Genomic DNA, 13,749 nt, shown 5'->3' on the forward strand with positions numbered 1-13,749 from the left:
AATTCCTTTCGAATTTAATTTTTGAACAAAAATTTGTTACACTTTTTGTGGTTTATATTAATTGATGTCTGCGAAGCTGTCGGCTAGATCATTGTCATCCTATTTACCACCTATTATAAACTATAAGATAAACAGCTCTTGCACCTCTTTAAGTAATTCCGCTAGTTAAATCAAATGAAAATATTTAGTGACGCGCAATTACTTTTGTGCAGAGGAAGTGTTGCGTAGACGAACGTTTTACACACTTTTAATTTGAATGGAAAAATGGATAAGTAAGTTGTACGAATAAATAAATAATGCACTCTGTCTTTGTTTATGTACAAATGAGTTATTTCTTGTCATGTTACACGTATCTTGATCGTAGATAAATTTAACCGGCACACAGGATACAAAATAGAACAGAAACTTGCTCTATGTATCGTATCACAGTTTGTAACTTAAATTATTACCAAGTTAAACGTTGTTAGCGTATACAGGGTGAAACGAAAATATTGACAATACGTCTGCAGACTAATCTATGAGTACCAATTTTTTGCAAAAAAATATTGTACATAAAAGAATGCAAATTATAGAAAGCAAACATTTTCTTGGCGATACTACAGGGTGTCCTGGAAAAAAAACGGACAAGTAACTCTGACATCAATGTGATGGTCCGGTGATGGGAAAGAGAAACTCCAGCACTTTACTTCTAACTACTACTATAATTTATTAAAATTTGGAATTTGGAATTGACATTAGGTCGTACAGTAACAACTAACTTATTCTGACTACTCTATAACATAAAAATGATTTCTTATATATAGAGGGATGAAAGGCGATAAGCGGAAGAATGTACAAATAAAAGTGAACTCGAGATAGTAAAGTAATTAGGTACAAAGTTGAACATGCCGGATGTAGATGATACAAATTAAATTTAAGACGTTTGCTAATGATAATGAAAGATGTTTACTAATGATAATGATAATTATAACGTTAAAGGGATATTTATAATGGGTACATTACATCCTCCCTCCGTAAAAGAAAATTAAGAATACGATTTATCGGTTCTTAATTTTGGTAGTGATGACGATGTATTTGGCGCAACCGGACTTATATCTACTGCTGATGAATGAGATTCTGAATGTGAGCCTGCTGAACTATCATATTTTACATTATAAGATGGAGCTGATGATGATTTTTTACATAGATTAAATATCGAGTGATTTGAGTGACGTTTCTTACAATATTTAGACAGCGAATATAATGAGAATATTATGAAAATTACGAAAATCAAAAGAAAAATATGATTAGTATAACTAGTATCCTGGAAGAAAGTTAAATCTTTATTTAATAATAATTCGTCTGTTGATTTGGCAATATCTTGTAATTTATGGCTTGCTTCTTTTAATGTGTCGATGTGAAGATTAGTAGGTGTTATAGGTAATAGATTTAAAGAAAAATTTTTTGTTTTAGTTAAATTAATGCAACAATCGTCATTTAATTTTAACTGAGGTACAACAGCATTGTGTGTACTATTACGAATTGTTTTATCGGTTAAGAAAGTTGCGGAACTTGTGTATAATTTACAATTTGAGTTAATTTTTAAAATTCCAGTATTTTCTAAGAAAAGGGTTATGTGTGACATTTGAAAGCAATTTAAGGTGATATCAGTTCTTTTGGGTAAAATATAAATCCATGTATTCGGTTTATCCAATTTATGCCAAATTTCTAAGCGAGAGGTTATAATTCTTATGTTGCAATTTATTGGGATATTGAGAGGAGATTTTAAAAGTTCGGTTTCACATATAGGTCTAGAATTTGTATAGTAGAAAGGTTCCGAAGTTACACAAATAAAAGTTGATTCATCTAAATTTTGACAATTAGTTAACTCATTTAAACCTAAATACAAATTATGGTTTTCGGAGATTGCTAGATAATTGAATGACGGTAAAATAAATTTATAATAAGAGGTTGAGTTGTCTAAAACCGGTAATGGAATTAATTTATAAAGATTAAATTGATTTCGATTTACAAGAGGTATTGATAGAACATAGCCAATTCTGTTGTCGGTGAAGAAACATTTGATTGTGAGTAATTCTAAATATTTGTGTGCATTTTCGCGGCTAACTGGTAAAGGATACGTAGATGAACTAGGTAAATGTGGAATTGTTTTACTCAATTCTTCGATCAATTGAAATGGTGTTATGACATAAGGGTGTAAAATGTTTGATCTAGAAAGTAAAATCGTGTCCATAACGGTCGTTATTTCGTTTTGTAATGTTGTAATAACTAGATTTAATAAAGAAAAGTGTTCGTCTAAATTTTGTTTTAATTCTAATGCAAGATACTGTAGTGAGACTGTGATTGATGATGGTTGATCGATGTTTAAATGATTTACAACTTATTTTAATTGATTTATTTAATTAATCTTGAATTTTACTTTTGTTTTCTTTTTTTGAAATGGTTTGGCTCGTCTAGTTAATTGATACGCTACATGATCATTTCACTTACCTACGTTGTGTTGTTTTGATGTACGAAGTCACTCTTATAATGATATCGTAATTTGATCTTAATTCTTATCAGAAAGGGTTCCGGATTTATCCGTAACGCAAGTCCGGATTCAAAGTAGTGTCAAAACGCATGGGAGAAGAAATTTAAACCACAAGTTTCCTCCAAAGTTATTTATTACAAGAATAATGAATATTCCGTTGGATGGATTACAATAATCAATGGTTATGAAAGTTTGATCAAATTTGGCCAATTGTTATTTGTTTTTGTATAGTAATGTCGTCAAAACATATCTCAGAGTCGTAACCACAATTCGTTTGAAATTCCAAGTAAATAGTTTCGAAGTTGCTGAGTGATACGAAAAAGTTTTATTGATATGATATGACGTTAATATTTAACATGAATTAATTTAATTCGATAATGTCCAAATAAATTAACCTACGTTTCAGATGATATTGCTCGAACTCATAGGATCCAGGCAATTGACAACGCGTTTCTAAATTACTTGTACCAAAGGCGGATTATAACATGCTCGCGGAATCTTTGATACGTGCATCGCATTGAATTTTGCGCCCTAGTGCCGAAATTCCGTCTCCGGTAAAAGTCAGGTGATCAACACCTAGAATGAATTACGAATAAAACCCGGACATACAAGCTTTTACAAATCAATCTGAATAAATGTAGAAGTAATTTCTCTCTAAAGTTTTCCGTCCACGAGCTTTGACAAAGACTTGTGCAGAACTTTGCCATGTCGCGATATCAGTTTATTACAGATAATCACGGATGATTATGTCTGCTCGATCGTCCGTAGTAGCCTGCAAGTACGTGGAAGTACTTGCCGTTGGGACGGGAATTACAACGTCCATTCTAAGTACAACGGGCGGAAACTACGACCTGCCACCGCGTCTTAGACCTTGTTAAAGTTGGGGAAGAGCGTCCCCGGGGACTACGACTCTTCCCATGAAGATGGCCAACTCACGAGCCTGTAATTTCTGATCTGGACGCAAAAGAGAAACACTCTTTTGCTTTATCGCCTAACGCGTTGCGGAAGAGAAATCGTTCTACTCTAAACCTATCCTTAACTAGCAACAAATCCTTCTATTTCGTAATATTTTGGTGTATGCAACCTTAAATTATCTGTGTACAACAGTTTGAATAGCACCGTGGGTTTTGGATTTAGACTTTTGTTGTAGTTGAATATTTGTTTGATGCCGTTTCACTCAAATTTGTCGTAACAGATTTAGAAGTTAGAAGCAAAGAATATAAAGAACTTTTAATATTGTAATTTAAAGGTGGGATGGTTGAATTGAAAAATATGAAATTGTTTGTTGCGAGTTATTTTAAGTTGAAAATGATTTATTTAAAATTTATATAGCTGACGTAAGACGAAGCACAAGAATTTAAATAATTACTGGTCTTTTCGGCATTTCCGATGCTTAATAACTTGGTGGTTACGAGAGAATTTATGAAATGAATGATAATGATCACTATTTCGAAATGACTTAAATGATTTAATATTATAATATTAAATGAATAAAAAATTAATTAATCCTTTTGAGGGCCTACCTAGAAATTTTAATCCTCCTAACGCAGGGGGTTAGCTGCTTCCCAGGTGTTGTAGTTCGCAGCACTACCTAATCGAACGAACACTAAACTTGTCTCGTTTTTAACTTACTCACTAATCACTAACGCTATCACTTAATTCAAGAATTTAAATTAATTTAATTTAAAATTACGCTTAAATGCACTTAGTACAATTTAGACGCACTAAAAGGTAAACGAAGATGTTTTTTAAATTTATAAAAATTTAAAAGGGCAACACGACAATCGACTACCTCGAAAGACCGTCAAAAATCGAATCCCTCCTAAAGTCAAGGGCTCATCTTGCGTAAGCTACACTAACTCGCTTACCCCACTACCCTTGTTAAGTAGTTTCCACATATGCGAAATTTTGCAAATTTGACTCTTATGATGTCTTGGCATTTGATCAAACCTTGTTTAACTTTCTAAATATTATTATTAATTAACAGCTGGGGTGTTTTCCGATTAACAATTTCATTATAATTAAACATTAAATTTGGTAATCGTCGATCTGAACTGAATACAATACAAGAACGCTATGGAATTTCCCCAAATATCCTGAAAGAGAAATTAAACTCCAAAATTGGTTGTTGTCAGGTCTGAAGTTGTTTTTGGGAACACAATGAAATGAATTTTGTGTAACAACAAATTTTGTTTGTTTAAATAACACAGAAAATATAAGGAAGAACCCCGTGAGGAAACTGTAATTTTGGTCGTACTACCCCTTGTTAGATGTCGCCCCCAGTACTACACCGGTACTATTTTAACATTTCCGCGTTTTTCTCCAATTTCCTTAGGGATTTTCCTGTCTACTTTCCTCTTAGGATTATGTTAGTAACGGGCAGCAATCGTGTCATGCAATTTTTTTGCTTACAATAATTTAATTAAATAGAATGATTTATACATCCGAATTTCGACGGCTGCGCCTTAAATATTAGGGTTAAATTTTACATCAAAATGTTCAGAAAAATTTCGCGTGTTTTTCTAAACTACTGGTTTCGTGATCTGATGTTGATTTAACAAAGAAAACGTTAATTTCGCTGCAATTTCTTATAAGGAATGCACATGTGTGCTTGTAATTTGATATTCTTTTAAAAAGCTCTGTTCTGTAACGAATTTGTCAACACCCCCTATTCAAGCGGCACTTGCCCAACGTCGTTTTGGCTATACTAATCTAGTTAACAGACATGAATTTCAATCGACCAATTCGTTCTTGAAGTTTTGCAACAATTTGTTAACAATTACGCCGAATAAAATAAATTATTCAATTTTATTTGATGACTGGAGTACACTGCATAAAGACTCAACTTTTTGGTACGAAACGTTACGGGAATTTTTGAATAAGATGAAATTTTGATTCTTTCTCGAGTTGTTTACTGATCATCAACGTGCCTTAAATTGGCTCATAAATTCCTTTCTTTTTGAAACGTGACTAGTTAATTTCTAAACAAAATTTTGGATTTAATTTTAGGTTTATCAATAAATTTTGGCTATTTTAAACGAAAGTAAATTAATTATGCTTTTGTGAGAAAATCATTGGATTAGCTGGGCGACTGTGGTGCAGAGCCAGGCCGTCGCCAACCCCCATATCTTTGCATATCCACTTGTTAAAACACATGGCCTTTCGACCACCCAATTTGGCGATTTATAACGTTTTTAACAGTTCTTGGAAAGTTTCGTGGGAACGATAATTTTCTAAACATTTTAATGCTAACAAAGGAATAAATAAGTTAAATTAAAATTTGTTGCAACTTTTGAATTGAAGTTGAATTAATATTGTCAAAGAACTAAACGTTTAAACTGACTCCGAATATTTTGCGCTGGTTAATAAAAAAAAATTTTAAATACCGCGATCATCACATTCGCCCCCTGTCTTGCGTTGCTTCGTAGATGCAGCGTAAGACACCGCGTGTAGGTTTGCTGTCCTCTGGTTGGTGGTCGGAATGGTGGAATCACCAGATGGTGGATGCGCCCATAATGTCAGAAACGCTCGAATTGGTAGATACGCCTCGAGATTGGCCCTCATGAACTTCTTGCGGTTTTATTTTAGTCGTCTCGTCGGTGGTAGAATTTCAAATTTGTCATGTTGTATACACCTTTAATTTCGTTCGTCACTGGGTCGGCGATTTGGTATGTGTTTGGATGAGGCTTGGCGATTATTTTGTACGGACCACTGTACAAAGGCATGAACTTGGCGAATTGGTGGGTTCTGGTATCGGAAGTCACTTTGTTCTTCAGTAGGACCCAATCTTCAATTTCCAGTACGGTAACTTCACCCTTTTGGTTTTTCTGCCGTAAGTTCGCATGATGTCTCAAGTATTCGCGAGCCTTTTCATGAATTTCTTCTCTCGTGAGTGGCGGACGTACAGGCAGTAAACCCGATGTGACTGCATCTAGTGGGTTTGGTGGTGTTCTGCCGTACAGGATTTCATATGGAGAAAATCCGGTACTGATGTGTGGCACGTAGTTCAAACAATCTTCGATGTTGCTCAAATGGTTGACCCAACTGGTGTGGTTTTCTTTACAATACGCTCGGAAAATTCTCCCCAGCTCCCGCATTACGCGCTCGCTAGGGTTCGATTCTGGGTGACGAATCGACGAGAGCGTTGGTTGAATGTCGGCAGCTCTCAAACTATTCTGCCAAGTGTTCGAAATAAATTGTGTCCCGTGGTCGCTTAACACACATTTGGGTTTGATGTACCCAGAGAAATCCTCTATGAGACGTTTGGCAGCGATTTTGGCGGTGGCTTTTCTCAGTGGGTAAAGTTTGAGAAACTTGCTGAAGACGTCAATGACCACAAATACATAGGACGCCCCCAATCGTCCTGTTGGTAAAGGCCCATAGAAATCGGCGCAAACTAGGTCTCCAATGTGGTCGTAAAGGATTGGCGTTAATGGACCCTGATGTGGACGGTTGGAACTTTTTGTCTTCTGACAAAGGTCACAACTTCGTAGACGTTTCTTAATTGTACGATACATGTTCGGCCAGTAGTACTCGCGCTTCATGGAATTGTACACTTTGGTTGCCCCGAAATGGCCCAGGAGTTGGTGATGGTAATCCACGAGCTTAATTACCAAACTCTCAGGTATGGCCAGGCAAACGTCGTTTGAATTTTGAGATCTGTGAACTAACACATTATTTGTGAAATTATATTGGGACCAAACCCGTTGAGTTCTCGCATCTGGAGCAGCTGCACCGGATTGTTTGTTGGCAATTATTTGACTCAAAACAGGATCATCTGATTGGTGTTGTTTGAGATCGGACATCAGTTGGAGAATTTCAGGTGTGTTGTTGACTTCAAACATTGCAACTATTGGTTGTTCACGTGGATATTCATAACTGGCTTCACCGTCGGACGGGTATCGTGACAGGATGTCGGCAATTACATTATCCTTTCCTTTTACCAACTCGATTTCGTAGTCGTACTGTCCTAGTATCAAAGTCCATCGAGTTAGGCGTTCACTGAGCAAACGACAACGGCTCAGAAATTTCAAAGCTTGGTGGTCGGTTCGGATGATGATTTTTGTGACTTGGATGTAGATTCGAAATTTGTGTAAGGCAAAAATGACGCCGAGTAATTCCTTTTCTGTAGTCGTGTAGTTGAGTTCGGGTCCTTTCAAAGAGCGACTTGCAAAAGCGATCACACCTCGCGAACCGTCTTCCTGAATTTGATACAATTCCGCCCCCAATCCGTAACCAGAACTGTCAGTTTGGACGTAGAATATTTTATTCAGGTCGGGGTAACGTAACAACACAGCTTCGAGGAACAGATCTTTCACACGATCGAAAGCTTCTTGTTCATTTCGTCCCCATCTCCATTTTTCACCCTTTCGAAGTAGTTTGTTTAAGTCTTGTGTGGCTGCACTGTATCGAGCACAAAATTTTCGATAAAAATTACAAAGTCCCAGGAAGGCTCGAACGTGTTTAGTTTTCTGGGGAACCGGAAAATTTCGGATGGCGCTGATTTTTTCCGGGTCGGCTTTGATACCGTTGATTGTGAGAATGTGCCCCAGAAATTTCACTTCCTTTTGTATGAAATTGGATTTTTCGAGATTTATCGTCATTCTAGCTTGCTTCAATTTTTCGAAAACTTGTCGGAGATGTTCTAAATGTTCGTTTAGCGTTTCGGAAGCCACTAACAAATCGTCGATATAATTCACGACGAATTCGCGAACTTCTGTTCCTAACACTACGTCCATTGCACGACTGAATGAACCCACAGCAGTTTTTAACCCGAAAGGTAGGACTTGGTATGTGTAACTGCGACCGTTGTACAGAAAGGCGGTGTACTGTCTGCTTTCTGGCGAAAGTGGGATTTGCCAGTACGACGATCTCAAATCAATGGTGGACATGTAGCGAATTCCGTGAAATCGACGTAATAATTCGTCAGCAGCGGGTGGTGACTCACAATCGGCGATCATTTTGGAATTGATCATTCGGGCGTCGAGGCAAATTCTCACCGTTCCATCTTTCTTTTTCACTACCGTCATGGGACTTGCGTAAGGTGACGCCTCACGTTTTATTACCCCCAAGTCTAACATTTCCTGAATTGTGGCGTCGACGGCAGGACGTAGAGCAAAAGGTACTGGGTACGGTCGTTTCAAGAAGGGAGTCTTGTCGTGTAGTTTTATTTCGTGAGTGTATTTGTGTGTTAGCCCTGGACGCGAACTAAAGATACATCTGTACTCTTGCAGCAGGTGTATTAATTTCCGTTTCTCGGCCTCAGGAATTTTTAATGGGTCCACCTTGGCTTGTAGGGCACTGGGTGACTCTAAGTGTTGCTTTTTGTTACAAGTCGTGATCGGCGCCGAATGATTGACTTCGATGTGACCAACAAGATCTTCCACATAATCCTCCGGTTCCGGTGGTATCTCCGTGGTTTTTCTAAACGGAAAACTGTGGTGCTTCTCCCCGTTTCTCAAAAGGATTTCGTTGTTATCGAAATCGATGACCGCGCGTTGTTCATTTAGCCAGTCTGCTCCCAAAATGGTTGGCTTGATTAAATTTTTAACGACAAGCGCCACGACGGGGTAGAGATGTTCGTCGATTTTGATTTCCAGGTAACACTGAATAACAACCTGGCAACTTCGCTGGCCGATGGCTCCACGAAGATGGATTGAGGTAACCGGTAATGTGGGCGGTTTGTTTCCGGTCTCGATCAACTTGGACCAAACTTCTTCGGAAATACAGCTGACTTCACTTCCGGTGTCCAAAAGCGCGGTGACTGATTGTTGTTGAGAGATTTGGATCTTAATCTCCGGCACGACCCTTTGTATGTTGTTGTTACCTGCGGCAGCGGATTTAATTATAGAAAAAACATTTAACTTAACCTGGGATGCTCGCGGTCGAGCATCGTTTTCCCCTTCTGTTGACTGTGACGAAGTTGAACGTTTACGTTTCTCTCCCGTCCTCAATTGTTGGTTCCTGCTGTCGCTTTGTGGGCCGTGCTGCTGGCCGGAGTACTTTAGGCCCCGTCCTGTACTCCGCCCCCGTTTCCCGAATTCTTGGAGTTTCGTGATGTTTCACCCTGCGCTCTCGAACTTGTGTTGTTGCGGTTGTCGTTGGGGTTGTTTTTGCGCCAGTGATTGTTGCTGTTGTTTCCGTTGTTATTGTGCCAACGGTTGTTGCTGGTGCTGGGTTGGTTGTTGCGCCATTGTTGTTCGTCACTTGAGCGTTTTGGGAAACCATTTCCACGATTTGCAGGAGCCGCAGGACGAGTTACTTCGTGGTGGTCAATGTTTGGCCGCGGGCGCTTTGGCTCGTTACGCCGCTGGTGGTCTGTTGCGCGGGGTCGTTCCCTGGGAGCGATGTTGGTTTTCTCTCCCGGATTTTGTCCCGGAATTTCTTGAGCTGCCAGGAATTCGGCGGCATCCGTGGTGGTACAGATTTTCTCTAATACCCACCACGACTGTATTCTTTCGGGGAAGTGACGCAGTAATTCATCCAGCAACACTTCCTCCGATAAAGGTGTTGTTAACATGTTCGCCATGTCGACGTAATAAGCAAAATGCGACAGCATCGTGCCCCTGGTTTCGTCATAGCGGCCTGTAGCGATTTGAAATCTGATGTCCCGTTGACGCTTGGCCGACCAGTAGGTCCGGAGAAAGTCCCGTCGAAAGTCCTCGTAACCACGCCACTTCTTCTGGAATATTCCCGTCCAATGTTTGGCATTGCCTTTCAAGCAATCCATGGCGACTCCCAAAAGACGCTGCGAGTCGAGCCCGAAAAAACGTCCATATTCTTCAATGGCTCGTAAGAATTTCACCGGATTTTGCCTTTTCAGGCCTTCGAAAGATGGTCGTTCAGGAGCTGGAAGTGGGCGATCCAGCAAGCTCCGGAGTACTCCGGAAATTGCGGCCACATTGTCTGTTGTGATTGGCATAGGTGGTGAGGCCATCACTGCTCCCGAAGTCGCTGATGTGGTCGAACTTCCCGGCTCTTGCACAAGAGGGCTCGCAAGAGGGGCTGGTTCCGGAGCTACCGGAATTTCCGGGTCGGGTTCTGGCGAAGTCGTCCCGTCGCTAGGTAGTGGAGTGACTTGCCAACCATCGACATCAGCGGCGGCGCTGGTACTTGGACGTACCTGAAGGATGGCTTGCGGTCTTTGAACCGCTGTCGACGTCGATGGCGCCGCGAAGTTTGGCACATTCCTTGGTTGTTGGGAGTTTAACCAACGAACGAACCACGTCGGCATTTCTTGCGGTGGGGCTCCGGCGTTTCCGGTGTTCCTGTTGTTTTCCATGTCGACAACCTTCAATCTCGGGTATCGAACGATCAAATAAATTGGAGTCCTAGAAATTTTAATAACACAGCAGTATCTTATTTACGGCAATTTTCCCCTCGGAAATGACACTTTATGACTTTGAATCCTGGTCACGGCACCAATAAAAATATATATGTAGTGAGACTGTGATTGATGATGGTTGATCGATGTTTAAATGATTTACAACTTATTTTAATTGATTTATTTAATTAATCTTGAATTTTACTTTTGTTTTCTTTTTTTGAAATGGTTTGGCTCGTCTAGTTAATTGATACGCTACATGATCATTTCACTTACCTACGTTGTGTTGTTTTGATGTACGAAGTCACTCTTATAATGATATCGTAATTTGATCTTAATTCTTATCAGAAAGGGTTCCGGATTTATCCGTAACGCAAGTCCGGATTCAAAGTAGTGTCAAAACGCATGGGAGAAGAAATTTAAACCACAAGTTTCCTCCAAAGTTATTTATTACAAGAATAATGAATATTCCGTTGGATGGATTACAATAATCAATGGTTATGAAAGTTTGATCAAATTTGGCCAATTGTTATTTGTTTTTGTATAGTAATGTCGTCAAAACATATCTCAGAGTCGTAACCACAATTCGTTTGAAATTCCAAGTAAATAGTTTCGAAGTTGCTGAGTGATACGAAAAAGTTTTATTGATATGATATGACGTTAATATTTAACATGAATTAATTTAATTCGATAATGTCCAAATAAATTAACCTACGTTTCAGATGATATTGCTCGAACTCATAGGATCCAGGCAATTGACAACGCGTTTCTAAATTACTTGTACCAAAGGCGGATTATAACATGCTCGCGGAATCTTTGATACGTGCATCGCATTGAATTTTGCGCCCTAGTGCCGAAATTCCGTCTCCGGTAAAAGTCAGGTGATCAACACCTAGAATGAATTACGAATAAAACCCGGACATACAAGCTTTTACAAATCAATCTGAATAAATGTAGAAGTAATTTCTCTCTAAAGTTTTCCGTCCACGAGCTTTGACAAAGACTTGTGCAGAACTTTGCCATGTCGCGATATCAGTTTATTACAGATAATCACGGATGATTATGTCTGCTCGATCGTCCGTAGTAGCCTGCAAGTACGTGGAAGTACTTGCCGTTGGGACGGGAATTACAACGTCCATTCTAAGTACAACGGGCGGAAACTACGACCTGCCACCGCGTCTTAGACCTTGTTAAAGTTGGGGAAGAGCGTCCCCGGGGACTACGACTCTTCCCATGAAGATGGCCAACTCACGAGCCTGTAATTTCTGATCTGGACGCAAAAGAGAAACACTCTTTTGCTTTATCGCCTAACGCGTTGCGGAAGAGAAATCGTTCTACTCTAAACCTATCCTTAACTAGCAACAAATCCTTCTATTTCGTAATATTTTGGTGTATGCAACCTTAAATTATCTGTGTACAACAGTTTGAATAGCACCGTGGGTTTTGGATTTAGACTTTTGTTGTAGTTGAATATTTGTTTGATGCCGTTTCACTCAAATTTGTCGTAACAGATTTAGAAGTTAGAAGCAAAGAATATAAAGAACTTTTAATATTGTAATTTAAAGGTGGGATGGTTGAATTGAAAAATATGAAATTGTTTGTTGCGAGTTATTTTAAGTTGAAAATGATTTATTTAAAATTTATATAGCTGACGTAAGACGAAGCACAAGAATTTAAATAATTACTGGTCTTTTCGGCATTTCCGATGCTTAATAACTTGGTGGTTACGAGAGAATTTATGAAATGAATGATAATGATCACTATTTCGAAATGACTTAAATGATTTAATATTATAATATTAAATGAATAAAAAATTAATTAATCCTTTTGAGGGCCTACCTAGAAATTTTAATCCTCCTAACGCAGGGGGTTAGCTGCTTCCCAGGTGTTGTAGTTCGCAGCACTACCTAATCGAACGAACACTAAACTTGTCTCGTTTTTAACTTACTCACTAATCACTAACGCTATCACTTAATTCAAGAATTTAAATTAATTTAATTTAAAATTACGCTTAAATGCACTTAGTACAATTTAGACGCACTAAAAGGTAAACGAAGATGTTTTTTAAATTTATAAAAATTTAAAAGGGCAACACGACAATCGACTACCTCGAAAGACCGTCAAAAATCGAATCCCTCCTAAAGTCAAGGGCTCATCTTGCGTAAGCTACACTAACTCGCTTACCCCACTACCCTTGTTAAGTAGTTTCCACATATGCGAAATTTTGCAAATTTGACTCTTATGATGTCTTGGCATTTGATCAAACCTTGTTTAACTTTCTAAATATTATTATTAATTAACAGCTGGGGTGTTTTCCGATTAACAATTTCATTATAATTAAACATTAAATTTGGTAATCGTCGATCTGAACTGAATACAATACAAGAACGCTATGGAATTTCCCCAAATATCCTGAAAGAGAAATTAAACTCCAAAATTGGTTGTTGTCAGGTCTGAAGTTGTTTTTGGGAACACAATGAAATGAATTTTGTGTAACAACAAATTTTGTTTGTTTAAATAACACAGAAAATATAAGGAAGAACCCCGTGAGGAAACTGTAATTTTGGTCGTACTACCCCTTGTTAGATGTCGCCCCCAGTACTACACCGGTACTATTTTAACATTTCCGCGTTTTTCTCCAATTTCCTTAGGGATTTTCCTGTCTACTTTCCTCTTAGGATTATGTTAGTAACGGGCAGCAATCGTGTCATGCAATTTTTTTGCTTACAATAATTTAATTAAATAGAATGATTTATACATCCGAATTTCGACGGCTGCGCCTTAAATATTAGGGTTAAATTTTACATCAAAATGTTCAGAAAAATTTCGCGTGTTTTTCTAAACTACTGGTTTCGTGATCTGATGTTGATTTAACAAAGAAAACGTTAATTTCGCT

General features: G+C 38.4%; 1 protein-coding gene across 2 annotated transcripts in view; it reads left to right on the top strand.

The window, feature by feature from the left end:
* LOC100306946 (cacophony A) overlaps window positions 1-13,749 on the top strand; it is a 157,966-nt gene that overhangs the window by 8,211 nt on the left and 136,006 nt on the right. The window contains exon 1 of one of the 2 annotated variants that reach the window (XM_064357687.1): window positions 250-272. The exons of the other annotated variant lie outside the window; for it this stretch is intronic. Coding sequence (XP_064213757.1) covers window positions 265-272 — 8 coding nt within the window. The 5' untranslated portion in view covers window positions 250-264. Of the gene's footprint in view, window positions 1-249; window positions 273-13,749 lie in introns of those variants that run through there. 2 annotated transcript variants of the gene reach the window in all.

The sequence above is a fragment of the Tribolium castaneum genome, chromosome 7 (assembly GCF_031307605.1).
Source record: "Tribolium castaneum strain GA2 chromosome 7, icTriCast1.1, whole genome shotgun sequence".
Lineage (NCBI taxonomy): Eukaryota > Metazoa > Arthropoda > Insecta > Coleoptera > Tenebrionidae > Tribolium > Tribolium castaneum.